The sequence below is a fragment of the Heteronotia binoei genome, chromosome 17 (genome assembly GCF_032191835.1).
Source record: "Heteronotia binoei isolate CCM8104 ecotype False Entrance Well chromosome 17, APGP_CSIRO_Hbin_v1, whole genome shotgun sequence".
NCBI lineage: Eukaryota > Metazoa > Chordata > Lepidosauria > Squamata > Gekkonidae > Heteronotia > Heteronotia binoei.
The window spans coordinates 33,860,171-33,885,995 of NC_083239.1; the positions used below are offsets into that span (position 1 = coordinate 33,860,171).

General features: G+C 46.3%; 1 protein-coding gene across 1 annotated transcript in view; it reads right to left on the minus strand.

Annotated features, from left to right (window-relative positions):
* Positions 1 to 25,825, minus strand: part of GRAMD1A (GRAM domain containing 1A) — a 77,518-nt gene that overhangs the window by 44,893 nt on the left and 6,800 nt on the right. Inside the window, exons 2-4 of the mRNA XM_060257822.1 lie at positions 13,412 to 13,438; positions 6,422 to 6,641; positions 1,429 to 1,449 (exon numbers count right to left, since the gene is read on the minus strand). Of these exons, the coding sequence (XP_060113805.1) occupies positions 1,429 to 1,449; positions 6,422 to 6,641; positions 13,412 to 13,438 (268 nt within the window). The remainder of the gene's footprint in view (positions 1 to 1,428; positions 1,450 to 6,421; positions 6,642 to 13,411; positions 13,439 to 25,825) is intronic.

Consider the following 25,825-nt stretch of genomic DNA (forward strand, 5'->3'; position numbering starts at 1 on the left):
AACTCCGATCTGAAGCAGGGCCCGATGCAGCTGCTGAAATTTGAAATTAGAATTGAAAATCTATTCCCGGATCTCTCATCATCACGTGCCATTTGGTCCTCAGAGCTACATGGAAGGAAGAATGCGTCCAAGTAGTGATTCTGCCCTGTAACTGAACTGCAGCCAGGTAGAATTTTCCCTTTAGACTGCTCTTAAAATTCAAGGATCCCCAGCAACCCTTGATTCAAATCTGTCTCCTCTCATTCCCATCCTCTTGCACAAGCCTGTCAAGACACGTGCGAGGGATTGGAACTCAATACTGCTGAGAATTTGGGGGTGTTCATTTTAGAAATCTGTTGCAAGAATAGGGGCCCTGCTTTGAGAAAACGTAAATGATGATCTTGCTGAAGACATCACAGAAACAGCTAAAATGGAGCTAAAACTGAGATTTTTTTTTTTTAAAAAAACTGCTGACAAAAACATCAAGGAAGTGAAGGAGAGATCAAAACAAGCTATGATGTTGAGAATTCTGTCCAGAATGGAGCTGTCTATCCTGCTGAAAGAAAATACACCTTATTTAAGGAGATCTCCCAACTGCAGCAGAGCTCTTCCTAGTTCCATGAAGCCCAAAGAAAAGGCTAGTGCTCACCTTGTATAGCTAGAAGCAGGCCCAGAGCTACCAGCAAGCCTGCGCTCCGCAGGCAGACGCAGCCCTTCGGCACCAGGAAAAGGCCCTGAATAAATACTAAACTTTATATCCTCTTTTAAGAATGGTGTATTGTCCCATCTTTTAAGAGGCAGATTAGTTTAATCTGCCAAGTCTTGGAATAATCCCTTGGACCTCCACCACCATCCTAAATTGCTGCTGTTGTGTTGGTTTTGGAAAAGCTGTATTTGGAGGTTGGTGGAGGGGGTCCATTTGATTGTACAGATGTGGTTATCAGTGTTCCCTCTAAACTGAGTTGGCATGAGCTAGCTCACAGATTTTTAGCCTCCAGCTCACACATTTTTGTCTTAGCTCAGGAAGGATGACCCCAGTGCACAATAACTTATGCAGTAGCTCACAACTTTAATGCCAGTAGCTCACAAAGTACAATTTTTGCTCACAAGACTCTACAGCTTAGAGGGAACATTGGTTGTTATCTGTCTTTATCTTTGAAACTGTATGTAATTTAACGTTGCCAACAGGCCGAGAAAAAAAAGTGACCCATCCCTTTAGAAGAGGGTTAACGGGATGTTCTTCACCAGGTAAAGTTCTTTTACTTCAGAGTCTTGAAAAGCTTCAGTTGCCCATTTCCATATATTGAGCCTCTGTAATGGGGACAGGACAAACTTCTCCTGGCCTGTTGGAAAGCCTACATTTCTTCCTGCCAAACTGTATTTGTGCAAGACAAAGGGGAGTCTAGTCTCATGTACCACCCATCCCAGCAAGGGGGAAAAGTCACTTACACTGTACCAGCTTTGCATTTTCTGAAAGACAAAGAGAGAGAGAAAAAGGAGAAGTTAGTGTAATTTTCACAAAGCGAAAATGAACCATCACACCCTCCCCTGCCTGTTCAAAAAATACACTTAAACACCAGATCTCTGAAAATGGTACATTTCCAAATGACCAAAACAGAATTCTTTGGGCTGTGATTAAAACAAAAATGCATGTTTGCATACTTTTCCAACCACCACATACAGAATAAGAGGGTGACTCCAGACCAGGGATGGTCAAACTTACTTAATGTAAGAGCCACATAGAATAAACATCAGATGTTTGAGAGCCGCAAGACAGGAAGGAAGAGTGTAAGAAGGGCGGAAAGAAAGCAAATAGATGGGGGGAGGGAGGGAAAAGTGAAAAGAAAGCAACTTTAGTTTAAATGCGTTCTTCAAGCCACCGGATGGCTTGGCTTGGAGAAGTGATTTAAAGAAGAAGAAGAAGAAGAAGATATTGGATTTATATCCCGCCCTATACTCCAAAGAGTCTCAGAGCGGCTCACAATCTCCTTTATCTTCCTCCCCCACAACAGACACCCTGTGAGGTGGGTGGGGCTGGAGAGGGCTCTCACAGCAGCTGCCCTTTCAAGGACAACCTCTGCCAGAGCTATGGCTGACCCAAGGCCATTCCAGCAGGTGCAAGTGGAGGAGTGGGGAATCAAACCCGGTTCTCCCAGATAAGAGTCCGCACACTTAACCACTACACCAAACTGGCTCTCCAGACCACTACACCAAACTGGCTCTCCAAAGAGACAAATGCCTTCTCCAAGCCAGCTGATGGGACGGTGGGGGCTTGGAGAGCCACATAATATATGTGAAAGAGCCACATATGGCTCCCAAGCCTCAGTTTGACCACCCCTGCTGCAGACTATGGGGCAGCTGGGCCTTTGTCCTGACCCCATGACCTCAGAATTATTACATTTTGAGGAAAGAAAGATTCTGGGGTTAAGTATTCCTCTCAGCTCCCTGCTTCGAGATATGCTCTATAATGCAGAGAGGAGACAGCCATAACAGAATGCCTGCCTCTCTGGATACCAACCTACATGAACACATGAAGCTGTCTTATACTGAATCAGCCCCTTAGGTTCATCAAGGTCAATATGGTCTACTCAGATTGGCAGTGGCTCTCCAGGGTCTTGAGCACACTCCAGCTTATGACCTCCTGTCAGCTGTTACTATTTTATTTTATTATTTTATTCTTATTATTTATAAAATTTATACCCCACATTTGTGTCCTCACAAGCAGCACCAAGGCGGCAAAAAAAATTAAAACGTTCATAATAAGAAAATATATATCTTTTTATTGAAGAAAAAAAACCCTTTAAAGCCAAACAAAAAACACATGGTTAAAACAATAAAAGCCAAAGCTGTGGACAAAAGCAATGCAATAAAATACCAAATACATAAAAACAAGCATTAAAATACAGGAGCAGGAAGGAGAGCTTGCTGAGGGAATGCCGGATGAAATGGAAAAGTCTTACTAGATGTTATATCTGCCGAGAGTCGAAATGGGGTTCAGGGTACGTGGAGGCCTGAAGTGGGGCAAACAGCACCCTTCCCTACAACCGGGAGGGAAAGCTCACCCCCCACCCCAGTCACACTCCCAAGCTGAATCAAGCACTTAAGAACATTAGTTCCCGGGTATCTTGTCTGTTGTTTTGGGATACCCATTGTGGCAGATGTAGGGCCCAGTTTGGCCATTAGTTTCCCTGTATGTCCCTACCTAAGATGTGGAGTCTTGTGAGCAAAAATTCTATTTAATGAGCCACTGGTATTAAAGTTGTGAGCAAGCCATTTTGCTGCTGCATAAATTAGTTTGCTCTGGGGCCATCCTTCCTGAGTGAAGACAAAAATGTGTTAGCCAGAGGCTAAAAAACTGAGCTAGCTCACACTAATTCAGCTTAGAGGGAACACTGGTCCCTATGTAGCTTGACCACAGTCTTGAAATGCAGTGGCGCACCATGAGCTCCTTTTGAGCACTTTGCCCACTCACTCCTGCCGTGCCCTTTCTCTGTATTCAAGAACAACACTGCCTCATGGTCAGCGTTCCCTCTAAGGTGAATTAGCCCCCCAGCTCACACATTTTTGTCTTAGTTTAGGAAGAATGGCCCCAGAGCAAACTAATTTATGCAGTAACTCACAACTTTAATACCAGCAGCTCACAAAGTAGAATTTTTGCTCACAAGACTCCACGGCTTAGAGGGAGCATTGCTCATGATAATTTCTCAGCAAATAAATGTACCTTCTGAACCCTTAGAAAAAGATAGGCAACTGCAGCCTGTGGGCAGTGTCTAGCCTGGGAGGACATTACCAGCAGTGACAGTTGGGGAGGTAGGGTAACCCAATTCCAAGTGGGGCCTGGAGATCTCCCAGAATTCCAAGAGGTCTCCATGTTCCAAGAGGTCACTTCACCAGGAGGAAATGGCGGCTTTGGAGGGTGGACTCTATGGCATCCCATCCCTGATTAGCTTTTAACTCCCCCTCCTGTCATGACCTTAGGCCTAGTGCGGCCTAGAGGGCAGGGAGAAGCCTACCTAGGAGTTGCTAGTGGGCCTACATTTCCCAGGATCCCTTCTGTCTCTCTGATTGGGTAGGTGTCAGTTTTGGAGGGAAAACTGGCTCAGAGCGGGTGGGACCTGGGAGAAAAGCATAAAAAGGCCAAGCTACAGACAGGGTTGTTCTCTGGAATGGCTGAGCTGGAAGCAGTTTGCAGCCAGAGATGGATTCCTCATCCAAAGTGGGTGAGTTGGTTTGAAATTAGAAGGGAACATGTAGTCACATCAGGGCTTTTATTTCTTTGTTCCAACCTTTACTGTTTTACTATATTCACTGTTGCACTAAAAAGTTTTACAAACCACTTATTGTTTTTGAGCACTTGCTGTTGCTGTTGTTATACTGTCTGGGTCCTCACGTCTCTTTAAAGGTAAAGGAAGTCCCATGTGCGAGCACCGAGTTGTTACTGACCCATGAGGTGACAGACTTTTTATGGGGTGGCTTGCCATTGCCTTCCTCAGTCATCTCCACTTTCCCCCCAGCAAGCTGAGTACTCGTTTACCAACCTCAGAAGGATGGAAGGCTGAGTCAACCTTGAGTTGGCTACCTGAAGCCAGCTTCCATCGGGATCGAACTCAGGTTATGAACAGAGCTTGGACTGCAGTATTGCAGCTGACCACTCAGCGCCACGGGGCTCCTTCATGTCACAGTTAAAAGGTACTTTCTAAGAAGGAAGACGGGTGGTTGGGTGCTCTGGGCCCTCCCATACAGACCCTTCCCAGATGGCGGCAGCCAGTAGAAGGCCCTTCCTGGTCCTCTGCCGGTGTGACACCTCCCCAGTCTCCCCAAACACTGACCACAAATCCCCAGGAATTTTTCTGAAACTGGCCACTCCAAAGCTGACAACCTCAAGCACCTTGGAAGGCAATCATTCTACTTAGGGTTGCCAGGTCTGTGTTGGAAAATACCTGGAGGCTTTGGGGGTGGAGCCAGGAGAGGGTGGGGTTTGAGGAGGGGAGGGGCCTCAGCAGGGTCCAATGCCATAGACTCCACCCTTCGAAGCAGCCGTTTTCTCCAGGGGAGCTGATCACTGCCAGCTGGAGTGGGAGATCTCCAGGCTCCACCTGGAGACTGGCAACTCTTAATTTTTACTCTGGACAGGCTGGCTCACCAGCGAAGCCAGTCTCATCTGCTGTTCTTTTTTAAAAAAAATTATCTCCCACCTTGTAAAAAAAAATGGCCTTCACACCATGGTTTATAATTCCATTGGGGGGAAAATATAGGCATAAAGACATCCAAACCAGTTTAAAACAATACAGCCCCAAACTCTGAAATACAAACCAGCAATAGTAGATAGCAAGTCTGTTTTATTTACTTCATTTCTACCCCACCTTTCTCCCCAGTGGAGACCCAAAGCAGCTTGAATAATTACCCCCCTCCTTCATTTTATCCTCACAGTAACCCTGTGATCAGGCTGAAGGCATGCAACTGGCCCAAGGTCACCCAGAAAGATTCCACGGCAGAATGGGAATTCAACCCTGAGTCTCCCAGTGGTGTCCACTACAACACACTGGCTTTAGCACCAAGGGCTCAGGAGGACAGGCCAGTTTTAACCTGGTGCCTAAATATAACAGTCATGTCTGCTGAGGAAGTTCTACGATCAGGGGGCCACCACACAAAAGGCCCTGTCACAGGTAGCCACCTATCTATGCCCTATCTATAAGATGCTTGCAAGCAAAAAGAACTTACCCAGACATGGTTAAACATTCCTGGTTAAACCCAGACAATGTACCATGCATCCAGCATCTTGTTTAAACTGGGATGTGAAACATTAGCATACCAGAGATCCATAACCCAGGCAGGCATTGTGTAGGTGGCACCATTTAAACCACACCCCATGCAATACAATACAAGTAAGACCTTCCCTGCCTGACAATCATTTTTAAAGCAGGCCTCGCTTGAAAATTCTGGGAGATCTAGGTTGCCAACCTTAGCAAGATGTGAACATAATGTGTGCTGGTCAGGGGGCGGTGGCGGTTAAGAATCGCTAGATACAAAAGTAAACGCCTTCTGCCCTCTCTCTTCCTGAAACCCCCTTCTTCTGAAAAGTCTGCTTTGTTCTTTTGCTGTTCATTCATCTCCTGTTCCTCTTTATCAAGACTAACCTGCTTCATCTGGTCCCACCCCGTCTAAAGACCCCCTTCACCCGTCTGATACTGCTTGTCTCTTAGGACTATCACTTGATGCTCAGTTCTGGGGCACCCCCACATTCCAACTGATTCCCAGCCAACAGAGATCCATCCCCTGACAGAAAATAGCTGCTTTGGAGGGTGGACTATGCAGCATTATACCCCACTGAGATCCCTCCCTCCCCAAAGCTCCAGGATTCTCCCAAGCCACAGTTGGCAACCCTACATCTTGCATTCATGCAACTTCCCTTCCCAGCCCAACCCCCCCACCCCTCCCTTACCTTGTTGTTGCGGATGAAGCTGCGCCCACTGAGTGGGTAGTTGAGGGGGGTGCTGGGCGGAGGCCCCGGTTGAGGAGCCCGCTCCGAGGGGTTCTCTGACCCCTTCTCCACCATGGTCTCGGGGGGTGACTCTGGCGGAGGCCGTGGGGGCAGCAGCAGGAGGCGCTTCCTCAGCGATGGGGAGCTGCTCGGGGTGGTCCGTGGGGAAGTGGTGCCAGTGCTGTAGGGAAGCGGAGCAGACAGGTGATTAGCAGCCAGGCCCAAGACAGATGCCAGCACCCCATCGCGGCCCAAACATGGGAACAAATACCCCATCCGATTTCTGCCCTACGCTGCCCAGTCCAAAACAGTCCCCCACTTCAGTCTCCCAAGCAGGGCCAGCCCTAGACTGTCTGGCACTCTAGGCAAGGCTAACTTGTGGCATCCTCCCGCCTGCACTGATAATGTCACTGAGTCACATGGTGGGTGCTCAATTTGGCACCCCCAGAAGGCGGTGCCCTAGGCAGTCGCCTAGTTTGCCTAGCAGCAGAGCCGGTCCTGCTCCCAAGCCACTACACAACCGCCCCATCTTGCTTCCTCCTCCATGAGCATCGCCAGATCCACAGCAAAAGTGTTCTTCTATCTCTAAAGGCCTCTTCACCAGTTCAAGTGAGCCCAGGTACAATCTGTGTACAGGAGGCACCTGATTCTTCTCTATATGTGCACTGGTTGATTCTCTCATTACTTTCAAGGCCTGTGCAGCTGAACTTGTGATTCAGTCTCCCCATTTGTCCAGATCCAAATTGCAAAGTGAACGCCCATGGGCTCTTTTGTGCAAACGGATGTACGCACAATTGCGGGGTCTAAATGTGCTCATATCAGGGTTGCTGGCTCTGGTTTGGGATATTCCTGGTGACTTGGAGCCTGGGGAGGGCAGGTTTGGGAAGACCTGTGATCTCACAGGCATGAAAAAATCTACTTCAGAGCAGCCGCTGGCTCTGGGGAAACGGATGTCTGTGGTCTGGAGATAAGCTGTAATTCCGGGAGATCTCCAGGCTCCATCTGGAGGCTGGCAAGCCTAGTTTATGAAAACAGATTTTAGTCCGGTGGCACCTTTAAGACCAACAAAGTTTTATTAAAGGGGTAAGCCAGGGGTGGCCAAAGTGCAGCCCAGGAGCCACATGTGGCTCTTTCACACATATTGCGTGGCTCCTGAAGCCCCCACTGCCCTGTCAAGTAGCTTGTAGAAGGCATTTCTCTCTTTAAATCACTTCTCCAAGCCAAGCCAGCTGGTGGCTTAGAGAATGCATTTAAAGTTAAAGCTGTTTTCTTTTCACCTCTCTCTCCCTCCCCCCAACTCTTTGCCTTCCTGCCTGCCTTGTGGCTCTCAAACATCTGACATTCAAGTGTGGCTCTCAAACATCTGATGTTTATTCCGTGTGGCTCTCGTATTAAGCAAGTTTGTACACCCCTGGTATAAGCTTTCGTGTGCAGGCACACTTCCCACCAGACTCAAACTTTGCTCTAACCTCTGTTGATGTTATTATCATCCTCCTCATTATTTAAAGTGTTATTATACGCCATTCTTCCTTGAGGCAGCTTACAATATAAATAAAATACATAAAACAGGATACGTAAAACACACGAAAAACCACAATTTAAAATCGCAATTTAGGACTGCAAGTAAATTGACCAAATACAGTCCTAAATAAACATTAATGTGCAAACAGGGTTAGAGAGCTGCAGTTTTTTCTTTTTTTTGGGGGGGTGCTCTACTAGATGGAGATTGTCCCTCCAGTGCAGGCCTGTAATGGGAAATCTTCCCTTCCTTTTACACCACAGAGTTCTACAGGAACCTTCTTGGGATCTGGACCTGGAAACATGAGTTGGGTCCCGATTTCCTTCCCTTTCCCCTCCAGCCCCTGATGTGACAGAAAAGGAAAGCTATAACTGGAGTTTTGGAATGTAAACAGGAAGGCTGCAGCTCCAGGGGTGAAAGAGGATCCTAATCCCGAAGTAGGGTCACCCAAGGGACCGTCAAAGAGTCCCATGGACGGTCAGAGTAAGTTTCCTACTGGTGCAAACAGAGGCTGTTCTGGGGCCATTTTAGGTCAGAAAAAAACAGCAAGGGGGAGGCGTCTGAAGCTTCTTCTTGCATGCTGTTTTATCCATCTGAATCCAGCCATGGGTGCCTGGGAAACACGGGAGCTCCCTGCATGCATGAGATGTTTACATGCTACAGTGAACTGACGAGCAACCTGTGTGGATGTGCATATATCCGTTTGCAAGACAGAGACAGCGCATGTTCATTTTACAACTTAAACTGGGGCCAGGGCCTGGATAAAAGTGCAGCTTCCGTGATGCCTTCAGCTGTATGTGCATCCAAGGTAACATCAGAATTATTCAATGCACATATAAAGAAAACTCATGTATGCCACACACATATTGTATGTGTGTTCATTATCATTTGTGAATGGGGCTACAAAATCCTTGTTCAGGTCATGAGGTTTTCATAAGGTGTGAATCAACCCGGGCGGGAGAGACAGGCACAAACAACCAAGTGGTGTCTGATCTGTGGGCACATACTCACTCTTACTGGTATCAGGGGAGAAAGAGGGGCACCTTTATCCTTTAGCATGTGCTATTCAACCCTGGGACCCAACCCTATTCACACAGACCAGGAGTGGCCAAACTGTGGCTCTCAAAGCCCACACTGGCCCTTCAAGCAGTTTGGAGAAGGTGTCTCTTTAAATCACTTCTCCAAGCCAAGCCAGCCAAAGGCTTGAAGAATGCATTTAAAGTTGCTTTCTTTCCACCTCTCTCCGCCCCCGTCTATCTGCCTTCCTTCCAGTTTGGTGTAGTGGTTAAGTGTGCGGACTCTTATCTGGGAGAACCGGGTTTGATTCCCCACTCCTCCACTTGCACCTGCTGGAATGGCCTTGGGTTAGCCATAGCTATCGCAAGAGTTGTCCTTGAAAGGGCAGCTGCTGTAAGAGCACTCTCAGCCCCACCCACCTCACAGGGTGTCTGTTGTGGGGGGAGAAGACATGGGAGATTGTAAGCCGCTCTGAGTCTCTGATTCAGGGAGAAGGGCGGGGTATAAATCTGCAATTCTTCTTCTTCTTCTTCTTCCTTCCTTGCAGCTCTCAAACATCTGATGTTTACTCTGTGAGGCTTAATTAAGCAAGTTTGGCCATCCATGACACAGACCTTCCCGTCAGAGCAGGAAGCAAGGACCACCTGAACCGGGCTATATGTGCATATAATCTATGTCACTCATAACTCAAAATGTGAAGGGCGGGGATAGTACACCCCAGCTCTTCCACTTATTCGTACTGGTGGTTGTGTGAATGAGCCTTTCAAGCTTTGCATTAGGGGCTCTGACGTTTGCAAATGACTTCAAAAACACTCCCCGAGTGGGTTTGCCATTATGAACCATTGCTAAGGCACACTGCAGCATGCAGTGTGCTTTACAGTGGCATTTCCTCATGCCTGTTCAACAAAAGCCCTGCAAGGTAGAGCAAGCATAGCCCCAAGGAACTGATGCTCAAGGCAAATGCCTTCTCCGAGGCCACCCGGCAGCAAGACTTTGGACTCTTTAGCCCAGGATAAACACAACAGTAAGATAGTCCCCCACAGGCCAACACAGCAGTCACCTGATAACAAGAAACTTTCAGCTGCTCCTTGAAGCAAGTCCACTCAGAAGTCTACTTATTCAACAGGGTTTACTCCCAGGAAAGCATTTTTAGGATTATAACTTCAGGTGGGCAGTCATGTTGGTCTGAAGTCAAGCGGCACCTTTAAGACCAACAAAGTTTTATCCAAGGTATAAACTTTTGTGTGCATGCCCACTTCTTCAGTGAGTATGCACACGAAAGCTTATACCCAGAATAAAACTTCGTTGGTCTTAAAGGCACCACTGGAGTCAAATTTTGTTCTTGAGTTCAGCCTTTAGTTACTTAGCTGGGTGCATTTTAAGTGGTTAAATCTTCACACGATTGAAACGATTGCTTTCGAAAGGAAAAGTAAACTCTCCTTGCCCACAGAAAATGCAAGAAGAAACTTTGCCAATTTAGTTAAGAAGAGGTACGGGGAGTCTACAGCTTCAGCGAATACTTGTATTAAAAATTATTGTTTTTTTAAAAAATACGATTTACCTGACTAATCATGGATTTTTTTGTCGTTGATAAAAACGTTTGAAAACGACTAACATAAGCAAATGTGAGCTGCTCAGCCGTTTCATTTATTACTGTCTTGATTAAATAATGATTAATCAAAACTTTACATTCTGGTTTTAATTGCTATACACATGACAACAAATGGCAAGCTCTAAGGGACACGGCACCCCCAATGTCATTTCAAGTAGATTACTTCTTTCTCCTTTCAACTTTAATCACATTTCCAGCTATATAAGAACATAAGAACATAAGAGAAGCCATGTTGGATCAGGCCAACGGCCCATCAAGTCCAACACTCTGTGTCACACAGTGGCAAAAAATGTTATATACACACATACACTGTGGCTAATAGCCACTGATGGACCTGTGCTCCATACACTGTGGCTAATAGCCACTGATGGACCTGTGCTCCATACACTGTGGCTAATAGCCACTGATGGACCTGTGCTCCATATTTTTATCTAAACCCCTCTTGAAGGTGGCTATACTTGTGGCCGCCACCACCTCCTGTGGCAGTGAATTCCACATGTTAATCACCCTTTGGGTGAAGAAGTACTTCCTTTTATCCGTCTTAACCTGTCTGCTCAGCAATTTCATCGAATGCCCACGAGTTCTTGTATTGTGAGAAAGGGAGAAAAGTACTTCTTTCTCTACTTTCTCCATTCCATGCATTATCTTGTAAACCTCTATCATGTCACCCCGCAGTCGACGTTTCTCCAAGCTAAAGAAGATAAACGGGCTTCGCATGATAAAAGGAAGGGATCTTTTCCCCACTCAAACTTTGTGTATAAAGTTTCAAAAATCATTCAAATGGTGAAAAGCAAGTTTTTAAAGAAAAAACAATATTAAAAATTGTCAAGAGATTATTAGATCTACAGTTGCCAACTCTGGTCTGGGAAATTCCCAGATATTTGGGGATAGTGCCTCTGAAGCGACGAATCTGAGGCGGGACTTTACCTGGAATCTGTGGTATACCATAGAATTTGCCCTGCCTTCTCCCCCAGAGGAACTGATCTCTGTAGTCTGAAGCTTAGCCGTAACTCCAGGAGAATCACAGAGCTGGAAGGGACCTCCAGGGTCGTCTACTCCAACCTCCCTGCACAATGCAGGAAATTCACACCTACCTCCTCCCCAGAGAGATCTTCAGGCCCCACCAGGAGGCTGGCAACCCTAGATCAGATAGTAATTCTAGTCACATAATATATATTTCTCTTGCTCATAGGGTTGCCAGCCTCCAGGTGGCACCTGGAGATCTCACGCTTATTACAGTTGATCGCCAAACAACAAAGATCAGTTCTCCTGAAGAAAACGGCTGCTTCGGAGGGTGGACTCTTATGGCATTCTACCCTACTGAAGTCCCTCCCCAAACCCCACACTCCCCAGCCTTCATCCCCCAAATCTCCAGGCATTTCCCAACCTGGAGCTGGCAGCCAGATGTTGAGAGAGGCGTACTTGTTTTTTAATCCATTTATCTGAACACAGATCTCGCAGATCTCTTCCACAGCACCCCACAGGCTTCCCTAATGATTCTTGATGAATTTGCATGGAGCAGGCAGAACACAACAGTGGGAACAGTCTCCAAAACTATGCACTTTGCATCTTTTCCCACTCCTGCTCCAGATAACACTCTACTGTAGGACTGGGAAGCAAGCACTGTCACTTCATTTACACAAACAGGGCCTCAAAAGTTGAAAGAGGACAGATTGGTAAGTAATTGCTCGGGTGGGCAGGATCTACACATTGCTGGATATTCTACCGCTGTGATTGTCCGCAGCTCTCAGATTTTCATGTCTGGGCAGGAAAAACTGAAAGGGGAACGATTTCAACAGGGTGTGAACCCAGTCCTGCGGCTGCCTATAGGAATCACCCTCCAGGCAACGGAGCAGAGAAGGATTTGCAAAGCGGGGAGGAAGGAGAACTGATTTTGTTTTGGTCTTTCCAACCATGCGGCAGCACGGATATGAGACAAAACCTTTTTGTGGGCCAGTGATTTGTATGGGCTCGAGAACCATGTCGACTTTGATGCAGGGTGGGGAGAATATAAGGTTTATTTAGTAAGAACTTTCAAAGCTTGTGTCTGGAGCCAAGGCTCAGGATTGTTACCGACAACTATATAAATTACGCATTTTGCTTGCCTTCTAAGGATTTCAGGGCAGCATCCACAGAGCAATCCCATTTTCTCCTACCCTGCAAGTAGGGTTGTTGCCAAGTCTGGGTTGGGAAATACCAGGAGATTTGGGGGTGGAGTTTGGGGAGGGCGGGGCTTGAGGAGGGACCCCAGCAGGGCATAATGCCCCGCAGTCCACCTTCCAAATTAGCCACTGTCTCCAGGGAAACTGATCTCTATTGTCTGGAGACCAGTTGTAATTCTGAGAGATCTCCAACCACTACCTGGAAGTCCTCCCTAGAGGGTACATTAGACCAACAGTAAATGCCTCCAAAATCCCATTTGCCACCCTATCCAGCACATCAGGGTTTCCCCCGCCTCCCAGACAGATTTGGTGACAATCTGTGGTATGAATGTAATTATTTCCTTGCTTTATTTATACCTCGCCTTTCTCACCAATGGGGAACCAAAGCAACTTATATTGTCTCCATTTAATCCTCACAACAGCCCAGTGAGGCAGGTCAGTTGGAGAGTGCATGACCAGCCCAAGGTCACCTGGCGAGTTTCCATGGCACAGTGGGAATTCGAATCGGGATCTCCCAGATCTGCCTATTACCCCTCACCTGCAAGGGATGATGGGACCAAAACCCTGGGCAGGACCATGTCTCCCCCTTGACATCCACTTTCCCCCACCATGTACCCCCCCAAATCTAGCAGGGAACTTACCGGCCCCCCACGGATCTGCCCTGTGTCCTGGTGCCAACGAGAGCGAGAAAAAAAGAAATAGGGAAAGTCATGAAAAAGAAGAAACTGGGAAGCAAAAGAGAGAGAATAGGATACTGGAACGACAGATTGCGATCTGGGCTGCTCGCTTCCTCCTGTCTCTGTAGATCACACTCTTATTTTGGACCTCCCCCCTCCCAACCAGCCCCTTATAGCAGGTGCTTGTATTACACCGAACAGCTGCAGAAAGAAGTATACACACAGCCCTGTGTTTGGCTGGGCGGGTGTCCTAAACTCCCTTCCCCATCCCACTGCGCTCGAGTCTGTCAGGAGGGGGCTGGTCTACCAAGCCCACCTGTCGGACGCCCCTTCCTTCCATCAGCACTGGCTCCTATACAGAAAAGCTGGTGTTAACACTTCTGGTGCCCAGCCGGGGGGGGGGTCAAAACTGAGTCTGTGCCAAGCCTCCCCCTGCCAGCTACTTGTATAAAGGATGCGCAGAATCTCAGCGTATTCTGTAACATGCATGCACATCCTGCCATCTGAGCCACCCCCACCTCCCCCCCATACACAATGCTGCTGGGTTCCATAAAGTGAGTTTGTGTTCCTTTCTCCATTCTAAAATTGGGCTGTGCCATCAACAGTTGGCACAGTCTGCCCCAACTGGCATTCAGATTTCTATGTCAGGCAAGAATGTTCTTAGGAACCCAGGCTGCCTTGGCAAAGCCTCAATCTGGTGCCATCGTTGTCGCCAACTAAAGCAATTCCGGAGCCACAGAATCTGCCCAGGCAGACCCTCCCTCTCGCTGCAGGGGAGGGGTCTCTGATCTTGGTGAACCTGTGGGTACTCTGGAATTCTGACAATGGAGAGTCGGAATGGCAAAATGGCATGCAAGATGGAGGCTGCCATTTCAGGATGAGCGATTCTTGCAAAACTCTGAGGCAATTCCTCCTAGACTTCTCTGAAGCATCTGTCACTCCAGGGATGGGGAAGAAAAAGCCAGGAGTGACTCTTTGGCTTTCAGGAAGAAGGCTTTGGCCAAAGAAACAAATGGGTGCCAAGGAAACTACTTGGCAGGTACCGCGTGTGTTTACAAGCACGACACAGGAGCTGGCTGAGAGGCCTTTGGCAGTTTGGGCTGGAAAAGAAACCAGTGCCCCTTCTACCCCCTGGTGACCTTCTGCTCCACCACCCCAGTCATTTCAAACCTGAATTATGCTGCAAGCCCACCTCCCTCCCCCCAAAACGGGTGTTGTGATCTCAAGGTTAAGAACATCTGGGGTCTGGAGATCAAATCCTATGAAGAAAGGGTGAAGGAGCTGGGCATGTTTAGCCTGGAGAGGAGGTGACTATGATATGATCACCATCTTCAAGTACTTGAAGGGCTGTCATACAAAGGATGGCATGGAACTGTTTTCTGTGGCCCCAGAAGATAAGACCAGAACCAATGGGTTGAAATTAAATCAAAAGAGTTTCCGGCTTCAACCTAATTGCCCCCCACTCCAGAATTGGTGTAACAAGGTGTGGGATGTACTAATCCATGACAAGTTGACAACAACTATAATATTGCTAGACAATGTAAGGGCGGGTGACTGGTTCTTACAAAAATGGTTTGACTTCCTTGAGTACGTGAATAGTGCTGATACCATATTTGGGAAACTACCGGCTAAATATTTGAACTTTATGATTTATTAACCTTTGACTGTCTGTAACCCTCGGCCTAATGACTTACTGGCATTTATACAGCATTTGTTGTATTTGTATCCAAATGCTAACTAGAAATATCTGATGTGACTGTTCATACAAAGTTTTTGTTGTGATTCCCTATGATAGGGAATGTTATTTGTAAAAAATTCCTTTTTTTCAATAAAATTTAAATTATAAAAAAAAAAGAGTTTCCGGCTCAACATTAGAAAGAACTTCCTGACCATTAGAGCAGTTCCTCAATGGAACAGGCTTCCTCGGAGGTGGTGGGCTCTCCTTCCTTGGAGGTTTTTAAGAGGCTAGATGGCCATCTGACAGCAATGAAGATCCTGTGAATTTAGGGGGAGGTATTTGTGAGTTTCCTGCATTGTGCAGGGGTTTGGACTAGATGACCCCGGAGGTTCCTTCCAACTCTATGATTCTATGATTCTAACATAAGAGAAGCCACCTTGGGTCAGGCCAGTGGCGCATCCAATCCAACACTCTCCGTGACACAGTGGCCTAAAACCAGTTGCCATCAGGAGGTCCATCAGTAGGGCCAGAACTCTGGAAGGCCTCCCACTGCTGCTCCCTCAAGCACAAAGGATACAGAGCATCACTGCCCCAGACAGTGTCCCATCCCGTGTTCCCTCTAAGCTTAGTTAGTGTGAGCTAGCTCACAGTTTTTTAGCCTCCAGCTGACACATTTTTGTCTCAGGAAAAATGGCCCCAGAGCAAACTAATGTATAAAGTAGCTTATAACTTTAATGCCAGTAGCTTACAAAGTTGAATTTTTACTCACAAGACTCCACAGCTTAGAGGGAGTATTGGTTCCATCCAGGGGACATTTTGCAGAAAAAGAGACGCCGGAGCTCATTAGCACAACTCATTTATGTACTAAATTATCTTCGCTCAGCATCTACCTTAAAATGCTTCTTGAATTATAATTGTCATAACAAAAACCTTACTCCCATCAGACTTTTTAAATTATTTTCTTCTATGTGGCCACAGTGGCATGAGGAAGATTTCCATTGTCTGCTTGATGTGTTTTGGTTCTTTTGCCGTTTTTTTTGTGGGGGGAAATACTAGAAAGTTTGTCAAATCTTAAGAGCTCAGCAAAATTCTCACAGGGAGTTTGAACAATGGAGCCCAGAAGCAAGTATTTGGGGGGCAGGGTAAGAAAGAAAGAGCACAATAAAATGTAGAGGTTCCAGAGCTCCGCTCCTGTGAGTTCCTACTCAAAATGAGGCCTGGTTAAAGTTGTGCATTTTAGAATTTTATTTTAACCTTCTGCCTTGTTTTCTGGTTTTTGAAGAACTCATTCAGTTCATCGTAAGACTACCCCATTCCCTCCTGATAGAAGAATTACTCTGAATACCAAGAGTCCTGTCCCACCTCTGGCAGTCTTGACAGTGAAAAATGCCTTAAGTGATTAACTATCATAAAATAAAACACTACATCATAAAAAGGCATTAAGAATAGAACAGCAGATAAGAGAGAGAGAAACTGTAGCACAGAAATAGCATACAGGGCAACAGTACATAAAATATAAAGCCCATCAGACAATAAAGTTCCTATTTCTTAAAATAACTTCACAGATCAATAAACCAACCCGTTTTTTTGTAGCGGCAGATAAACCACAACAGAGCTATTTAAAAACATAAGCTTTACAAGGGCAGCACTGAATATCCATTAATTAAACGAAAATGCTGACTGTAATCATTTCAAGGCTTTGCATGCTTCAATAAAATGACAACAGAGGTGTTGTTGCCAGACAAATTTTCCAGCAGAACTGATTCCAGGGCTGTGGTGCCACCACCAAAAAGGCCCTGTCCCAAGTTACCATCCGCATCTGTTCTCTTACTGGAGGTATTCCAACCAATTAGGGTTGCCAAGTCCCCCTTGACCACTGTTGGGAATGGGTGGGCAGGGAGATAGGGTTGACAGCTCCAGGCTGCGAAACTCCCAGAGATTTCAGGGTGGAGCCTTGGGAGGACAGAAACCTCAGTGGGATACAATGCAAGAGAGTCTACAATACATCCATCTTCTCCAGGGGAACTGATCTCCATAGTCTGGAGATTAGCTCTAATTCCAGGAGAACCCCAGGTCCCACCTGGAGGCTGAAAACCCAACTAGGCCTCCACAGTGAGTGTGTTATACAGTACAAGGACAGGCATTAGGGCTTGAACAGAGTAATCCTAAACACAGTTCTACTCTCCTAAATCCACTGAAGTTAACAGGCTGAGGGCATAGCTCTGTTTAGGATTCCATGGTAGAGACTGATTTCTTTGTTCATTCATTTAGATTTATATCCCATCCTCCTCACAAGTGGGCTCAGGGCAGGTTACCCAAGTCAACTCATCAAATGTAGCGACTCTAATATACAATAAATTTAGTGAATTTAGACCGGCCACTGCAGGCCGTGGCAACTTGGCTTAGGCTGAGTGGGTTGAAGCTGAACCCGACGAAGACAGAGGTCCTTTGCGTGGGGCGCGGCGCTCTGGGAAGGGAAATACCTCTCCCGGTTTTTGACGGTGCGCCGCTGAAAGCGGCGGGCCGGGTCAAGAGCCTGGGAGTCCTACTGGAGCCTTCACTATCAATGGAGGCCCAGGTAGCGGCCACTGCCAAGTCGGCATTTTTCCACCTGAAGCGGGCAAGGCAGTTGGCTCCTTTCCTGGAGCGCCAGGACCTGGCAACAATGATCCATGCGACGGTCACCTCAAGACTAGATTACTGCAATGCCCTCTACATGGGGCTGCCTTTGTGTCGAACCCGGAAGCTGCAGCTAGTGCAGAACGCAGCGGCCAGGCTGTTATTAGGACTCCCGAAATGGGAGCATATAAAGCCGGGGCTGCGTGAACTGCACTGGCTGCCAGTTACATACAGGGTCCGATACAAAGTGCTGGTTATCACCTTTAAAGCCCTATATGGCCGAGGACCTGCCTACCTGAGGGACCGTCTCTCCCCATATGAGCCCCAGAGAGCACTGAGGTCAGCAGGGAAGAACATGCTGACTATCCCTGGGCCAAAGGAGGCAAAATTACAGAGTACCCGGGCACGGGCCTTCTCTGTTACAGCCCCATGCCTTTGGAATCAACTCCCGGAGGAGGTACGGGCCCTGCGGAATTTGGACCAATTCCGCAGGGCCTGTAAGACCATTCTTTTCAAGCAGGCTTTTGTAGACCATTGATAGGATGGCTGTTTAATCCACCAACGATTTTATCTAGTGACCCCTGCCATAATATAAGAGTACAGAATAACATCAAGAAGATCACCGCCGTTTAAATTACGGAACGACCCAGACAGCTGGAACTGGTTTTTAGATTGTTGTTTTAAAGTATTGTATAATCTAATTGTTGTTTTAAACCTACTTTATATTGTATAATTTTATTGAACTGTTGTTAGCCGCCCTGAGCCTGCCTAGGCGGGGAGGGCGGGATATAAATAAAATTTATTATTATTATTATAAATAGGTTAAATCATTACAACAGGATTTAAAAACAATCTAAAACAAACTTGGTTCGGGCATCAGACGACTAAATATGATTGCCTTGTAGACGATGCCCTGGTGAGAAACTCATTGAGCAGAGTCTCTCTATGTTTAGTCACTGAACATTAAAGATCAGGATCATAACCTTGAATCCCACCCAGAAACATACTAGGATCAAACGGAGAATTAATATAGGATAAAACAATAGGGGTGAACAATGCTGTAAGCCACTGTGGGTCCCAGTATGTGAGAAAAGCAGGGTATAAATATGTAAATAAATAAATATTATGCATTAATTCATTTACTTCACTTAAACCCTGCCTATCTCCCCAGTGGGATAGAAGATGATGATATTGGATTTATATCCCGCCCTCCACTCCGAATCCCAGAGTCTCAGAGCAGCTCACAATCTCCTTTATCTTATTTCCCCACAACAGACATCCTGTGAGGTGGGTGGGGCTGAGAGGGCTCTCACAGCAGCTGCCGTTTCAAGGACAACCTCTGCAAGAGCTATGGCTGACCCAAGGCCATTCCAGCAGCTGCAAGTGGAGGAGTGAAGAATCAAACCCGGTTCTCCCAGATAAGAGTCCACGCGCTTAACCACTACACCAAACTGGCTTACATCTTTCTCCTGTCCTTCATTTTATCCTCACAGCAAAACCGTCAGATAGGTTAAGAAGAAGAAGATGATATTGGATTTATATCCCGCCCTCCACTCCGAAGAGTCTCAAAGCGGCTCACAATCTCCTTTACCTTCCTCCCCCACAACAAACACCCTGTGAGGTGGGTGGGGCTGGAGAGGGCTCTCACAGCAGCTTCCCTTTCAAGGACAGCCTCGGCCTGAGCTATGGCTGACCCAAGGCCATGCTAGCAGGTGCAAGTGGAGGAGTGGAGAATCAAACCTGGTTCTCCCAGATAAGAGTCTGCACACTTAACCACTACACCAAACTGGCTCTCCTCTGGGAGACCAACATGGATTTCTCAACTTAGGAACATGGCATTAATGGGGTATCCTCTCACATCACCCATCCCACTAGGCCAGAAGGCCTAACAGTTCATCCATATTGTTGCCAACTCCGGCCTGGAAAATTCCTGGAGATTTGGGGCAGTGCCAGTGGGGGGCGGAGGAAATGTGGGGAGGGGTTTCACCTAGAATCTATGGGATACCCTTCCAGTCTGGTCTCTGAAGCTGCCCCCTCTTTTGTCCCCCTCTTTTTCAAGATCTTTGATGGAGGTGCATAAACTTTATTGACTTAATTTATAATCCACCTTTCTCAGTGCTAAATCAGAAAGGCTGTGTGATACAAAACAGCCCAAGACATACTGTAAACCATACAAATAGGTGGCTTACAAGAATTAGAAGGCAGTGCAGGAAAAACAAGGCACTGCATGCCAGCAGCGATAAACTACAACTTCATTCTATTTATAAAAGCTTCCTCCTGAACAATCCTATTTTAGGGTTTGTAGAATCTTTCGGGCTCAGGTGCCGTGTTCTACTGGAGAAAGTTTTCCTTCCAGACATTTTGTGCTCCGGCTGCAACGCCACTGGGGATGTTCTCCGCAGCTGAGAACGAAACGTCTGGAAGGAAAACTTTCTCCAGTAGAACACGGCACCTGAGCCCGAAAGATTCTACAAACCCTAATGATGTTACCAGCCGTGAAAACCTGAAATCTTTGCTGTTTATTATGCTCTTTATTAAAAATGCCCCCCAGAGATCCACTTGCACACTGAAGTGGTACAGGTCCAAGGATGGCTATAGCATCCGGCATTTCTGAACAACACAGCTCTCCCTTGTTTCTAGCTATCGTGTTTGCAGAACCATATGGGCAAAGGGGAATACTTTTATTTGTGTTATTATTTACTTCATTGTGTTATTTACTTCATTTACATACACCCAGTGGAGACCCAAAGCAGCTCACACGATTCTCCTCGCCTCCATTTTATCCTCACAACAACCCTGTTAAGTAGGTTTGGCTGAGAGCATGTGACTGGCCCAAGATCACCCAACAAACTTCCATGACAGAGGGGAGATTCTCCCCCCCCCCCATGGGGATTCGAAGCAGCTTGCATTGTTCTCCTCTCCTACATTTTCATTTCACAACAGCCCTGTAAAGTAGACTAGGCTGAGAGTGTGTGACTGATCCAAAGGTCACCCAGCAAACTTCCATGGTATAAGCGGGGATTCTCTCCCTGATACTAGTCCAACACTAACCATTACACCACCTTGACTCCATAACTAACAGATCAGAAACAACAAAAGACTATAAAAAGGTCAAGTTCAACACTGATCTAGGTTTTCTGCACCACAAAGTAACACATTCTAAGTAAGAGATGCTGTTTTAACAGAGGCTCAGATTCCAGTCTGCCATCTGCTGGGACTACGAAATGCAAAATCCCACCCCATTACATGCACATAAAACACACAAGCCAGAAGCAACCTTTTGATTTGTACCATTTCCACTCTGGCAGCAATACTGCAGTCCCCACAATATTCATACTTTGCTAGTAAACAGCCCCTGATGGGCATGATAATGGGAAGCCGGGTTAGTCTGCAGCAATGGAATGGAACAGGATTCAAGGAGCTACCTTCAATAACATTTATTGTGGCCTAAGCTTTTGTGGTTTAGAGCACACTTCAGCAGATGAAAAGGGTGTACATCAACAGGACAACTGATATACACAACAGAAGAAAGGGGACAGATGTTACAGTGATCGTCAGCACAAGTCCAAATCTAGACAGTATTCAAGTCACTCTGAGGAGGCGTGAGCACACTCAGTTGTTATTAGATAGGTAATGGGTGTCTAGTACAGGATGAAATGAGATAAGCAGATACAATAGGGAGTCATGGGAGGTATAAATGAAGCAATGATTGTGAGGAGATATGGAAGATATTAGCAACTGTAGAGAGTTAGGAATCCCACGTCTTTCTTAAGTCTCAGCTAGGTCTGAGATGGTCATGAACTTGTTAATGAATTCCAATTTTATAATTTCACATTAGGTTCTCCCTTCAAAAGAGAACTGTAATGTTTAGATCAGCAAAAGGATACCATATTTTTCCCTTCTACTGCTTTCTGAAAATTGTGATTCCATGAATTGAACATGGTACCACTTGCAGGCAGTGCATGAGGTCTACCTCCAAGTTATAGCCCTACCCGATGCTACTTTGTAAATACCCCCTTTCTCCCTAGTGGGGACCCAAAGTGACTTACACTGTTCTCCTCTCCTCCACTTTATCCACACAACGACCCTGTGAGGCAGGATAGTATACTGATTTATTATTTCTTTCATGCCACCTGTGTTACAAACTTACAGGTCATCCTAAGTGGAGTTCTACCCTTCTAAGCCCGAGGAGTTCCATCTTCTCTTAGCTGCTTCTGGGTCTTTGCCTAGTCAGAAGATTTTTATCAGTATCATTTTGGACTGCCCTGTTGTGTGCATGCCTCAACTTGATTTGGCTTTTTTTGCTATTTTTATTGGCATTGGTTTAATCAGCTCAGATGGATGGGTTTATGTTACTGACTGGGATTTTTTTTTTTTAATATCAAAATGCTTTTCGTTGGCGTGATTTGTTTTTCTTGTCTGTCTGCTTGGTTTTGTTCATTTTGGCCAGCTGCCTCCAGTAGGCCTGGAGAAGCAGCATACATGAATGAATGAATGAATAATGAATGCAATGGATTTATACCATGTAACTAGGGTTGCCAAGCTCCAGGTTGGGAAATCCCTAGAGATTTTGGGGTGTAGCCTAACGAAGGCAGGGTTTAATGCCATGAAGTCTACCCTCCAAAGCAGTCATTTTTCCCCCAGGGAAACTGATCTCTTATCAATTGGAGATTTTTTGTAATTCCAGATCTCCAGGCCCCACCTGGATGTTGGCAACTCTACTTTGCCCAGCACAGCACCGTAAAAACTATATGGACTAGTAATTCTTGTGGACCTGTTAAGCTGCCCTCTGCCCTTGTCTCTCTCTCTCTCGTCACTGTCAATCGCCAATCACTGTCAATATGTCAATGAGGGCGTAAACTGCTTGAGAGCAGGAACTTGTCTTTTTTTTGCTTGCCAAGTAAAGGACCAGGTACATACCACCCTGATCCAGATGGCCCAGGGTAGCCCAACCTCATCAGATTTCAGAAGCAAAGCAGGGTTATCCCTGGTTAGCATTTGGATGGGAAACTACCACCAGGGTCGCTATCTACAGCAGGGCTTTTTCTGTAGCAGGAACTCCTTTGCATATTAGGCTGCGTCCACCTGATGTAGCCATTCCTTCAAGAGCTTACAGGGCTCTTATTGCAGGGCCTACTGTAAGCTCTTGGAGGATTGGTTACATCAGGGAGGTGTGGCCTAATATGCAAAGAAGTTCCTGCTACAAAAAAAGCCCTGAGTGGGTGACGGCAAATCACCTCTGTTCGTCTCTTGGCTTGAAAACCTTATGGGGTTGCTATTAAGTCAAGTATGACTGGATAGTACATCACATACACACACACAAATCTCTTAAGTTCTGTTATTCACAATTTACCAGATGCCCAAGAGCATGCTCTGAACAAGGAACATGGGAATCAAACCTGAGTTTTCCCTTCCAATGCGAGGTATGCCACCAGGTGCCAAAAATGCCTTTCAGCTGGCTACATATGCAAAAGAATGCACAGTCACAAACCTCAAAAACGGAAACATTCAGCAACCAGAAGAACATTCCAGTCTTCTAAGATGTTCTGCAACTGAGCTGACAGATACCATTCTTCAGCAAAAGGGACACCCCAGCATGAAATTGCTGGTCTAGAATTATCAGCAAATATGATTTCATTCTTTTCGGTGTCAGTTGCGACCAAAGTTTTCTCTCTCGCACACCACAGAGGTCGCAGTTGGAATCTCTGTGCTTATCTGTATATATTGGAGCAGGGCAAGAAATGTCACAAACTGGACTTTTTTTTTTCACAGCTTCTTGGACCCACTGCTTACATTGTTTTCTCGCTTCGTGCATGAAACCAAGAGAGCTCCAGTCAATAAAAACTTATGCCACAATAAATGTTTGTGGGGGGGGGGGGGGGGTTTGCTGCCACTAGACTAATTTTTGTGTTTACTGTAATACTGTTAAGCATTTATATAATACTTCCCATGTTCCACACACACTGTCCTGACAACTACTCTGAACAGCAAGCCAATACCATTATCCTGATATCGTGGGGCAAGGGGGGGAAAAGTGGTTTAGCTAAAGTCACTCACTGCATTCACAAGATCTGAATTCGGAGCTGTCAGCTCACAACTCATTTTCTTAGTTACTAGGGGGGTCTGACTACAACATATGTTGACTGTGTGTACCCTGGATATCCGCCCTGGGTACAAACAACCAGACATGCTGAGGAAGCCCGAAGCTTGGAACTGAATTCCCAGGTGTGGTGGTCCAATTTGGACTGGGGCCGCAAGGTGTGAGGGAAAATACCTTAGGCCTTCACCAAGGACTGGTTTCCCAATCTGAAATGGCCCCAGGGGGTCATTATTATGCCCCACTGGGGAAACTAACCTGTGGCCTACCAGTATGCGTGTACCCCATTAGCCAGTAGGATCCATGGTGGAGGTGAGGGAAGAAAAGGGCTTAAAATATCTGGAGAAACCAGGTTCAAATCCCCATTCTGCGACACGAGTTCACTGGGTGACCTTGAGCAGTCATACTGTCTCTCAACCTAACCTTCCTCACAAGGTTGTTGTGTTGGGGGGGGGATGGAGCAGAACACAATATTGTAAGCTGCTTTGTTCCCCACCACCATTACCGGGGAAGAAAAAAGTAGAGTACAAATATCTAAATCAATCAATAAATTAGGACAATGTGTTATGCAAAGAGGTGCTCGGCTTCACCAGCTTACAAACTAGCATTTACAGACTCTGCTACAATTAGAGCCGCTATAGCATAGTGGTTAGCGTTGGCATGAGATCTAGAAGATACAGGTTTGAATCCTTGCTCTGCCATGAAAGCTAACTGAGTGACCTTGAGCCAGTCATGTACATTCAGCCTAACCTACCTCACAGGTTGTTGTGAGGATAAAGCAGAGGAGAGGAGAATGGCGTAAGCCACGTTGGGTCCGCATTAGAGAGACAAGGCAGGATAAAAATAAAGTTCTAAAAATCTGTCCGTTATATTTTATTAGGACAAACCAAACTGCTCTGAGTCATTTGGCTAGTCTAAAAAAAAAAAGGATATTGTGGATTGTATTCTGAGTTTCTGGATACTTCCGTGCGACCACCAAAGCTGACAACTTCTTCCTATAGATGCAGCCTGGAGGAGAAAAAAACCACTGAAATGCAAGGAAGAAAGTGGAGGGGTGCGGCACATGGCTCTCTGCCCACAGCCCCACTTGACCGTATTTCCTCCTCTGCGAAGTATTTCTGAGCCTTATCAGAGACCCAAGATTCTGGAGGAAAGAATGCGCCAGACAGCCCAACGGTTTCTGACTAGTGATACCCACCCCTCACTGAATCAACTTCTTCTTCCCCTGGGTCCCAGCCCTCTCAGAAATCCACACAGGACGTCCATCAGTGATGCAACTGGGACCCAAACAAAGGAAAACACACATACATGCACAATCACTAAGATCCTTCACCACAACTATATCCAACAGAGAAGGAAATGCTTGCAATATCTGGGATATTCCCACAATTCATCGCTATGACTTTTTCCCTTTTACAGCTCTGAGGGAGAAAAGTCTGGGATCATTTAGGAGAAGTATATATCTCTCTCTCATCACACAGTAATCTGGCCACACAGGAAGGGTAAAAGATCGCAGTAAAAGTGCTCATGATGGTATCTCAGGGGAAACAGACAGCACACGAGCCGTCAAGAGACTCATAACCCCAACCATAAGGTGTTCAAGGCAAGTAAAATGAGCAGAGGTGGTTTCTCTGCCTCCATGCCGCATCCCAGACTTCCTTAGTGGTCTCCCCTTCAAGTACAGACTCACTGTGATAACCCTGCTTAGCTCCCAAACCATGACAAGTTTGGGCCAAACCAGGCTATTCAGGCTGCTCTGAGGGGAATAAGGAGCACTGAAAGGCCAATAAGAAAAAAAATCAGGTAAAGGAAGAGATGTTTTCTCCATTATGCAACAGTCAAATAGGCTGCCTGCAGAGCGTACCTGTATGAGTCACAGGTGTGCAACCATAAAGTTTGATGAATTCACTTCTACTGGATGTTTGGGGGACAGATTTTTCAAGCACTTTGAAAAAACAATGTGTGAAGATGGTCCCTGTGGAGG